This window comes from Agelaius tricolor, unplaced genomic scaffold (genome assembly GCF_023055355.1).
Source record: "Agelaius tricolor isolate 1412-34295 unplaced genomic scaffold, bAgeTri1.0.p SCAF_22, whole genome shotgun sequence".
In the NCBI taxonomy this organism is placed as follows: Eukaryota; Metazoa; Chordata; class Aves; order Passeriformes; family Icteridae; genus Agelaius; species Agelaius tricolor.
The window spans coordinates 6,189,700-6,201,212 of NW_027269282.1; the positions used below are offsets into that span (position 1 = coordinate 6,189,700).

The 11,513-nt window shown below is 39.4% G+C and overlaps 1 protein-coding gene across 1 annotated transcript in view; it reads right to left on the reverse strand.

The window, feature by feature from the left end:
• Window positions 1-5,809, reverse strand: part of NRAP (nebulin related anchoring protein) — a 47,675-nt gene extending 41,866 nt beyond the window's left edge. Inside the window, exons 1-6 of the mRNA XM_071446021.1 lie at window positions 5,738-5,809; window positions 5,372-5,466; window positions 4,571-4,658; window positions 2,303-2,407; window positions 1,663-1,767; window positions 884-991 (exon numbers count right to left, since the gene is read on the reverse strand). Coding sequence (XP_071302122.1) covers window positions 884-991; window positions 1,663-1,767; window positions 2,303-2,407; window positions 4,571-4,658; window positions 5,372-5,466; window positions 5,738-5,809 — 573 coding nt within the window. The remainder of the gene's footprint in view (window positions 1-883; window positions 992-1,662; window positions 1,768-2,302; window positions 2,408-4,570; window positions 4,659-5,371; window positions 5,467-5,737) is intronic.
• Between the last annotated feature and the right edge of the window lie 5,704 nt (window positions 5,810-11,513).

Below are 11,513 nucleotides of genomic sequence, written 5' to 3' on the forward strand. Positions count from 1 at the left end.
GAAAACATATATATCCATATTACACCCAATAAGCAGCAAAAGTACATTTCCTATCAGAAAGCTTCAAGAGAAAATGAGCAACAACAGTCATGACACTCTCCACTCTCCACAGTCAAGCTATCTATATATTTAAGCCCCAATTTCCTTAAAGTGAATACCAAAACCAGACAGAAATGGACCCAGATATTCAAATTTTCACTTGATTTATGTGAGCCATACATTTGATTAAAATACCATGAGAATAGTCATTAATGTCCCAAGATCATACTGCAATGACAATGTAGATATTATCTGCACAAAATAATACAATACTTTAAAATAATTTTTAGGGATTTTTACATATATTTTCATGTGAATCTCTCTTAAATTAACAAGCAATTTTCTGTGCATAAATTTAAAGTACCTTGTATATGAATTAATTTCAATCTTACAGCTATTTGATTTCACAGAATTCACAGAATTCAAAGAATTACTAGGTTGGAAGAGACCTTAAAGATCATTGAGTCCAACCCAATTCCAAATAATAAAGTGAAAAATGTCAAATGTAAATAATCTGATGAATAAAGCCCTAATGGGAAAGCAAAGGTAATGAATTAAATTAATATTTCAGTGCAAGTCACAATCTTTTTCAGGATGTGATAAATTATGCAAAAGTTGCTACATTTTCCAGGAAATATCTACATTGTCACTTATTCTATATGATTTTTACTCCCAGGCCAAGTACTTTATTAACCTTGTTTTCTGCTTCATGTTAACATTTTCTCACTTTGTAACAGTATAACAAATATTCACCACAGAATCTAACATCTCAACTGAATGGCCTGAACCCAGGATTCTCCAAATTCAGAAGTGTAAAATATAATTAAAAACCCTTGTGACTTACATCACTGCTTAGCTGGCTGGCTCTCTTAGCAACCTGATAACATGGAGTGATCATAGCAGGGAAGCTGCCTTTGCCTCTTCGTGGCTCAAAGTCTTCTGTATATTGAAACTAGAAGATTAATTTTTTTTATTAGAGAAGAATCCACTGTAGTTGAATGTGATTCTTCTTTTCTTGCCTGCTTCCTAAAGGTGTCTATCACTTTATTCAAAAGAAAACAAATTAAAGAACTTCCACTTTGTAAGTTGTTAGTTACAGCTATTTCCTACATACAACAGAAAACATTTCTCATTTGTATCAATTATCCACTGTTAATTTCCTATGCTGATTAGGTCACCAACCCATTGTATGGACACAGTCATAATTTAGAAGTGATTTTCATCAGTCATGGAAATTCAGTCAGTGAAAAGTCTGGTCTGTGGAAGATACAACACATTTTCCATCATGAGTCCTGCTCTAGTGAGAGGAAGAGCACTGCCTCCTAGATCAGATCACCTCAGTTTGGTCAGCAGTTGAAGTGTTTCTGAGTTATATAAATATGTAAATGTGTGATGGCAACAGAACTCTTATGTGACTTTAATTCCTTACATGGCTAAGTATTGTTATTGACAGAAATAAACGTGTCAGTCTCTCCTTCGGCAACATCTTAACAGACACACCCTCCAGATACCCTTCCTGAAAGGCCTGGAGGTGACTTCTTACCAAAGCCTGACTTTCATGTATTTGTAAGTCTTCAGAATAGGATAGATCATGAAAATAAAGCTAAACACCAGTCCACTTACATCACTCAGAGCCTTCTGTGCCTGTGTTATCTTGACCATCTCAGGATCTGGGATTGTTCCTGGGTACCATGATTTTCCTTCCCCATAGGCAGCATAGTAAGCATTCTACAAAACAGGAACTAAATAAGTACCTATCTTCACCATGGTTTTAGCACTCAAACAGCTGATCTAACAGAAAAGAAAAAAAGGAAGCACACAGTGCAGTGGAAGTGAAATTGTGCAGCACAAGGCCTACATTTCACATCCCTTCAGAGTGCCAAGGCAGAACTTGTACCGCGAGAACTGACATCAAGATGACAGGATCTAGGATCCTGGAGTGAAACTCAAATAACACCCCCTGGGAATCAGATCTCCTGCTGTGAAGCTCCAGTGCCAGTAGAGAGAAGACACACAGACTGTGGCTGTACATGCAGCAGCCCCAACAGCTGACTACAGACACACTCTTCCTTCCTCACCTTCTGATTATTCTATCCTAAGCTATAGTTGAGCTATTTTGTCTTGAAAAGTTAGAAAAATGAGAAGCAAAGGCTTTCTTTTTAACACTGACATGTCATGGTAACCCCTGACAATCAGGACAGCCAGGGCCAACCCTTGGTGTCCTGCAGGCTGCTGGCTGAGAGACTCAAGGGATATTTCTTACCTGGGTAGCCAATTGTTGGGCTTTATAGACACTTTCAATTTCTCTGGACCTTAAATCCCACTGAAAGACTGATTTGATTTGTTCGCTCTCTTCTCGATATTTTATCTAAAAAGAAAAGATAATGACCCATTTTAGTAGTTTCTTAGTGCATAGTAACACTCACCCCTTTTGGAGAAGAATAAGAAGAGAGGCAAGGTGATGATTGCATTTAGCCCCAAGGCCAAAACTCTGTTTTATAGTCCACCCCAGCTTCTCCCTAAGATTTCTGCCAGTATAGGAGCTGCATATTACACCTGAGACCTGGCATGACATTCTGAAAGAATAATTTGATATTTAGATAATACTTTTGGGAGAAATAATCTATGAGAATTGAAATCCCTAAGAAATGTTTAACAGGATGTGTCAATGCATTACATGAAAAAACTATTCCCAAATAAGCAATATTATAATACTCTCCTATTTCCCTGCACAGTGTACACAAAGTGTCATATTCTAACTGTGCATATGTAAATGACTACTATATTTAGTCCTGGGTCATTATATTCCTACTGCTACTTTTATCATGTTAACATGTAGAAGAAATCCAACTGAAATCACAGATCTGTTATACAACTCACTCTCTACCCAGAGTAGAGAATTTAAACTGACGGGACAGAAATGTTACTGAGCACAGGTACCATTATTCCCATTTATAAATTAAGCACAGAGGTGCAGAGAGCTGAATAATTTGCCTGCTAATACAGAAATTCTGTATTGAGAGACCTAATTTTTATTTCTGCATCCCTGTTGATGTCTCAAGACTTATGTGAGAACATCAGGTTGGGATTGAACAAATATTCTATTTTCTGCATCATCAGAAATAAACTTCAATATAAAAAGAACAAGCTTCCATAGTAGCAAGAGAAACCTTTTCCCAAATTATCATTATTTTATACATTTACTAGCAAAAAATTTTCCTACTCTCAAATTTTTTACAGAAGTACTCCCTTTAAGCAGGTACTGCAGAATCAGCTTCTTTACTACCCTTAGCAATTTTCTCTCTGGAACAGAACCTCATTATGTGATTGAAAAGGACAGAAGGTGTTTAAGGTGTGTAAAACAAGGGAAAGTGATCTTTGAGCTATAATTTCTCTGGCTTGTGTACTCACATGCACTGGAAGTATCAGTCTCATATCACTGCCTAAACCAGAAATAGAGCCTGCAGTAATCCCGAACTCATTCCTGAGCAGATCTGTCACACACAGTTTAAAGTAAGTGTGATAGTCATTGCTGAAATAGTTACAGCCCATGATACTGCAAAAACTGAGGCATAAGAACGCTGTACAAAATGATAAATTATAGTGTCTGACAAAGGCTGTTCATGTGCATCAAGGTTTAACAGCTAATACAGGACATCTGAATGAATTCAGCATGCCACAATCCAAGAAATACAACTTTCTTTGTTAATTTTAGTGATGCTAATCACATCAAAACACATTGCTTTGACTGTGAAATGTATTCACAAGTAATGTTGTTTTAGACTATAGAAAGATGTGGCATTCAAGAAAACAGCATTAGGCAGAGGAGTGAGGTAGCCATTGATAATTGGGCATCCCTGTATATTTTATTTCACCAGACCCCTCGCAGTGCAGGTTTGAGGATGATGTGTCTGGAGGGAGTCAATGCAGGGGTGGCACTGGGAATGCCCGGGGGCCAGAGAAGCCCTGGGGCCGGACCAGGCAGGGCAGAGCCCGCAGTGGGGATGCGCCTCCATCCCCAAAAAACACCTCCAGCAAAACCCTGCCAAGCTGCCCAGCCCTGCTGCTTTCCCACCTCAGGTCCGGTGGAAATACTCAACAAAGTATTTATGGGAACTTCTGCATGCGTCCCACCTGGTTATAATTTATCTGATGTTTTGTAGCAGTTTCTGATGAGATCACAAAGCAAGTTGGTTGTTCTTGCTTCCTGAGGTTGTGAAACCCAGCTTAGTCACTAAGTTTGCACAGCTCTGGGCAGTTTAGGTGAACTGTGCTTCCGTGTAGATTATCAGATATACAGGTGAGCAGCTCCAATCAGTTTTTCCTTCTGAGAGCAGAAGGAAATCCAGATCTAAGATTGCTTTCACATGAGTAATCACATTGAAAAAAGTTATGACTGAAACCCAGCTGAGGTTTGAATCATTTACAGGAAGGTGAGTAAAAAACACGTATTTATACTTACAAAACAAGAGACGTTATCAATATGTTATCAAAATGTAGAACAAACACATTTGACCCTCAAGCTTCTTACCTCACTTACCACTTCTGACAGTTTTTTTGCATTCATATTTATTGGTGTTTCATATACACTGGTGAATGCATTGTTTTTTGGATTGTGCCTAGAAAAGGGAAAGTGTAAAAGGATATTAGGAATGTATCAGACAGCCCACCAGAAAGGTTCTCTTTGAGCACTGAAAAACACAATACCAGCCTCCACCCCTCTATACACATCTCTTCCCCCACTCACACAGAGATCTTACATTACATTCAAGTTATTACTGTAAGGAGTAGGTGCCTAGAGCAAAATTAATTTTAATGATCATCATATCAATGCTGTGTTTCTAATAACAAAAGAGAATAATAGAATAAAAAACAACTGTCATCTCTCCTTTTTCTGCTGACAAATTTGACAGGAATTGATCATTATAAAATAAAAACTTCCTAGAACAAACCAACTCTGAAATCTGCATTTTATACATTTTCCTTATGATAAGCTCAACCTTGTTAACTCTTAACCACTGATTTCGAAAGCACTGAATTTTGTGGTTGGTTTTATTTTCTTCCCATGATACTGAAATGGAACTTGATTTGGTATCTTTTAACACACTGGCCAAATAAGGAAGCTTTATGCATGGTAAAAAGAGTTTCCCACCATTTGTGATTCATGTAAATCCAAAGATATGCATGAAGGCACCGACAGTACCTAATTTCACATCTCACACACGACAGACTGACCACTGACAGGTGATCTTCCATTTTATTAAAATGACTAGCCAAATCAAACTTTTGCTTAAAAAAATAAAATGGAAGGAAAAAAAGGAAATACACTTACGCTTGACAGTAAGGCTTTTTCTCATGGCTAACAAAGTTGTTTACAGTTAACATCATCTTGCATACTTCACAGTGAAAACAGGCTTTATGCCACGTCTGGACAGGCCACAAAAGAGAAACCAAACAGACATGATTTGTATTTCATTATTATTATTCTTCTAAGTTTAAAATCTCACTTTTGATCCTTACCCTTTATTTAATGAATCTGACTATATTTTTTCTTCAAATATATACATGTTATTAATTCATTTCAGTTCTGAACCCAGTTATGAGCAAAGAACTTTTGGAACCAAGAGATTTGCACAGTGTTAGAAGTGCCAATCTGTACATTTATTATAGTCCAAAATGATAAAGAAAGAGAACTGACCTGATCTATACAGTTAATCTTCTCAGCAGGGTAAACCCCATAGCCACATCTAGCACACGGCTGCACATTCATCTTGAAATCCACAGAGTGAAAAATATATAGGTTTATACAAAAGGTTCAAAGAGTATGAAAGTGACTTTTTGGCCTGTGCAAAGCACACTCTAGACACTCCAGTCAAGGCCTTTTGCTGTGGTCAATGGCTCCCATTAAAGCTCTGAATTGAAGTCTGTTGCTCCCTTTGCTGACCTTCTGTTTCAAAGTCAGCTGCAGGCTGGCTTTTAAAGCTGCCAGTTAGTAAGAGTGGTTATTTTGGCAACTGTGTCAGTGCAGAAGGGAGGGCAGCAATATCTTTCTCTAAATAGAAGAATGAACTCACAGAAACGAATCACATCCATGGGAATGTTAGAGCCTGATCATTTTGTATTTCAGTTTTGCAGTCATAAGCCCAGGATGAAAAGTGCACACAGCAGCAGCATTTACCATTAGTTCCTCCTCACCCTGATAAACAAGTGACCTCATGGGGGAGCATTTTGTGTTTATGAGCAGCCTCACAGCAGAAGGAGGTACCACCAGAGAAGCAGGCCAGAGATGGGTTTGAATCTTCCTGGTCCTTGGGTGGATGTAGAAGAAGTTCACTGCCATTGTCCCAAACAAGTCATTATTTTTTTCCCTTGGTGCCAGCTCAGTTTCACCTTGTATATTGTGTCAACACACTCTTTTCTCATATCTTCCTGTTTCATTCACCTGTCACTCCATCTCCAGGTGTAGGAGGATGCACTGTGAAACAGGCAGAGCCTCTTATCTCAAAGAGTTCTAAACATGATGGGTACAAATCCAAACTTCTATCTCCTACAGGAAAAACTTCAGAAAGGAACCATTTACTTTTTAATAGAATGAACAAAGCAGCTATTTAACAGTGTTCACCAAGAGTAGACTGCAATAGATCAGAATATAAAAATTCCTTCACCAAAAAATGATAAGGAATGTCTGATATTAGGATTCAAGCAAGTTATTAGGGTTGTGAAGTCTGCTCTGAACAAAAGAAGCTATTAAATTCTACCAGCTACAAATGGTCAGGATTTAAGATTTACATCTTACCTAATCATAATACCTCCAGCTGCAGGGCTCCATAACCCTGGGACACAGCTAAGAGTTATTGCAATCTGAGTAAAAGTCTACCTAGTCATCTCTGCATCTGCCCCACTGCCTGCAGCAGTCCTGGGATATTGCTAAGCATTTCCCTTTTCTATAAATTGCAAACAATTCCATCAAAATAATTTCTGTCTAAACCTTCTGGGTATGCTTAGAGAGCCTCCTATTCATCTCTCTATTGAGAGACGCAGTTCTGCTTAACTTATTATTGCTACTTTTACTGAATGCTGACAATGTACTGGCACAATGTCCTGTCAGCAACTGGTGTGCTGAAAATAGAGTCTCTAATCTAAAGAGCAGTGGCACTAAGTCCTGAAAACACTTAAGGCCTTTCAAAGTAACTAATATCAGCATATAAACAGATGCATTTTCATTTTTTAAAAATGTCCCCAGAACATAATTTCTTATATTAAAATAACTGCTGAGTTACCTTGTTATTCTTTTTGGGATCAAGAGAGATTTATGTTGACAATAATATTACATCACAATAATATTTATCTCACTCACACCTGTGAACCAAAGTAATTTGGTTCCAGTTCCCTTCTCACACAGCTTTGCATCTTGTCCCAGATTGCCATTCTGTTTATGCAAGTGACCTGTATTAGGGTCACAGTGGCCCAGCTGTCTCCTCCTCACTTAGCACTTGGCACACTACCAGTTATTGCCTCTTTGTGTTCACCTACTCCAAGAGTCACCACACTGTGTATTTTCTAGACAGTCCCAGTGGTCTCCATGCTTTCTGAAGCCCAGCTGGAGCCCTTATCTCCCACTTTAGCAAGAATAAGGGTGCATGACCTGTTCCTGTCCCTGCATTGCTTAAGACCCTCCTGAAATGAGTTCAGAGAAGTGGTGAAAGCAGGATATCTCTGAACCACACAAAACTATGAAGACTTGGCAATTACAGGACAAATAATTAAACCAGGAGTCACCTGGAGAGGACTCCAGCATGGATCATCATGCTGTCCCTATGCACTGGGTACCCACAGAGCACACAGACATCCCTGCAGGCAATGAGACCATGTGCACCTTCCAAGAGGAAGGAACAGATAAAGCCCTTTATTTCACAGATAAATCCTACTTCATTTCAAGACATACAACGCCTCTTTTTCTCTTTTCACAGTGACAGATACTACCAGCTTGGCTGGAAGTCAGCAAATGCATTTTCCAAGTTCTCCAGCTTCTCCCAAGTCATAGCATGTTCAAGAGCAGAAGCGTGGTAAGACACAGTGTCCTCTACAGCTACTGTCTTTCCCAGCCACACTACTTCCCTCACATCCATTGTGCACCAGTTCTGCTGGAGTCTCTTCAAGATTTTCCCATTTCTGAGGACCCTAAAGCTGTCCTGTTCTTCATCACCCTGGATTAAAGCCGAGTTGCTAACAAAAAAGGGAGTTTATTATAAAGTAAACATTGAATGGTCTCATTACAAAGTACACGCTGCATTTTGATCATGCAAGGAATTAAATCACAAAACCAGTGCAAGTTTGTTATCTTGACAAATCTTAGCAAGACATTTTCTCTTCAGTTAAAAGCTCATTGTGGCTTTTTTCCTCCTTTAGTAAGGCCTCATAAAGGCTTTTTGATATCAATGAAAATCTTAAAAGGCTTTACTTAACAGTAGAACCTTAATCAATGTGGTTTAAAAGTACTGTGGTTACACATAAAGTACAAGGAGACAGTACCTTGAAAGTGCAAATTAGTGGGAAGAAACATTGTTACCTCTCCAGCCTCCTTACACTCATTGAATTAACTGCACAGAAAACTTGAAGCATGTCTGCATCCTCAATCTGATTGTAAAAAAGCACATATTAGTTACACAAAGTAACCTCTCAAGAGACATTCAAGTCAGGGTCACCTCCTCTGTCACTCCTGGATTGAATCTGTGCCCTTCCAACCACATGAAGAACAGGAGGCCAGACATCACAAATTATGGCAACTCCATCTTCCCTCTGTTTGCAAAAATATCCCAATGGTGCTGTTCACTACACAAAGTGGGAGTTTTATCCACTGGTAAAAGCTGCCTGTAAAATTTCAAGCACTCAACCAGCCTTGTCTATGTTCACCTTCTCTGAATACTGTGGTTAATTACTTACCTGAGCTCAGGGCCTTTTGCCTCATACAGTCTCTCCATGCTAATCAAATCTAGCATGGTAGGAAATCCAACTTGGAAAAATATTGAAAGAAAACTGGAAAAGATTTATCAACACCAAAATCTCACAAGACTTGAATTAAAACTTCTAAGGAACCTTCCAAACTTATATAGTTGCTTTTTCCATTTTTGCTGTTTTGGAAACCAACCAACAACTGTTTATATTTCATGATTAAAAAGTTTATGCTTACACTTTCCCCTTGTTGTCAGTGTCAGGAAAACTTGAGAGTGTAGGGATTTTGCAAATGCTTCTAACAGAGTGAGATAAAGTAAGAGAGAAATTGAAAAAAGAACCAAGGGGCTAAGAAGACATCACTGTTACAGAGCAGAGAAAGAATGGGTCAGAATGTGCTACAATCTAATCTAAAAGCTTGAAGAAAAGTGTGAGAAACATGTTGAGCACAGCCCACATCACCACCAGTGTCCAAATATGCCCATTTGTTGTGTATCATAACACAAATAAGACTCAAATTTAAAACTCACAAAATATGGCATGTGCATTATTCTCATCTCTGCCTGATAACAGAGAAATCCCAACAAAACACATCCATCAAGCTGACTGAGGTGTATTACTCTGCAGAATTCCATAAATTTGTAGTGTGCCCAATCACTCTTCCCTACCCCCATATTCCTCACAGAATACCCAAACCATCCATCCTTCCTTGCAAAACACATGAAAAACTAACAACTGTTTTTAAAAGGGAACACATTGTGAGTCGCTCAAACCCTCCATCCTAAAAGTATCCCCCACCTGCCTCCCAGCTCTCTCACAAAAGCCCATCCTAGTTTTCACAGCTGTTGTGCAGCACACAGGGCACAGTTGCTATTCCAGACAGGTACTGTGCAGCAGCCTCAAGCCTTCTGCTTTGTACCTGCCCTCCACCTTCCAGTTTCACAAAGGCACACCGCATTTTCATCCTGCAGCTGCATGCAGTGGTTAAACACTTATTTTCCCCAATGTAAATATCCAGTCAAAAGCTCCATTATTAATGTTTTTAAGGAGGAGGCTGAGTCTCCAGGGCAAAGGAGATGAATGGTGATGCTACAGGTATCATACTGCCCAATAGTGCACACAGCCAGCTGTGCCATATTCTACATGATAATTTTTTTCCTTTCTGACCATTTCCTAGGTGGCAATCACTCCATGCCCTGAAGCAAGATACTTTCTTCTTTTTCTATTACATTTCTAATTTTCCCCTTACTCTATACTGAAAACAAGAAAGATTTTCTGAAAAAGAAGTCTAGCACCTTGTACTGCATTAAAATGAAGATGTATTTAAGAAAGGTATTGCAGCACACTGAGGAATCAAACTTTCTCTTTGTGAAGGCCAGCAACCAACGTGAAAATAGAAATATAGAAAATAAAGAGAAAATAGAAAGAAAAGTTTGAGTTTGAGAAATTCCCCACAACTAATTCTAATAGTAAACTCTTGAAAATTGGCAAGCATTATCAGACCACTTTTTTAATAGCACTACAATGATGTTTAGAAAAAAGCCATTTCTAGGTCTGCTACTTTGGATGTGGTGACCAGATAGCAATGGGTAAACATTTTCATGAAGATATAGAAGCAAACAGTTTCTGTATTTCCTGGGTAACACCCATACATATCATCAGAAAAGCATATTTGGATGCTCTGAATTTCAGGTGCCACTGGCAGTCACCGCTGGTGATTACAGAGTCCCTCTCCTCTCCTCTCCTCTCCTCTCCTCTCCTCTCCTCTCCTCTCCTCTCCTCTCCTCTCCTCTCCTCTCCTCTCCTCTCCTCTCCTCTCCTCTCCTCTCTATATATTTGATCTATACATAATGATCTATACATTTCCAGTGTCCCTGCTGTCCATGGTGATCCATTATGTATTTGGAAGTGACTCTGTTCTCTCGAAAAGAAGCAGCTAACAGATGGCATGAGAGGAACCATGGGATTCTCTTAGTATGATTTTCAGGAGAAAACTTTGGCAACACATCCATCCCAGGAGCCACAGGCACAATCCCAGGGAGCAGGGAGCAGGGAGCAGTCCCAGCAGCAGCGTGCAGGCACACGGCAAGAGCTCCTCCATCACATGGAAGCACTGACCTGTCGGGGAGCCAAAGCCTGTTTGTTACCATGCCTGTGTTTTGTGCCAATTAGGAGGCAGTTACACTGAAAAATGTCTCTTTGATGTAAATCTCTTCAGGTAGTGAATGTTAAACACCACGCACTGCTGTGTAGGTGTATGATTTTGCAGGATTGGAGCCTGCATCCAGGAGTAATTAGCAAGACTGTGCCAATCTTCAGTCCATGTACTGGACCGCTGGGCCTGATGCTAGGGCTGCACAGTGGGATACCGTAATTAGCAGAGATGCAACACGCACAATAATTGGGAGGATAAGGAAATGCCACTGAAGTTTATATAAGGGGGAAAATTTCCTTAGATCTAGACAACCTCGTGTCACCATGAAACTTTCGACTCTTCTTTGGCGGGGGTGTGCCAGAGCACA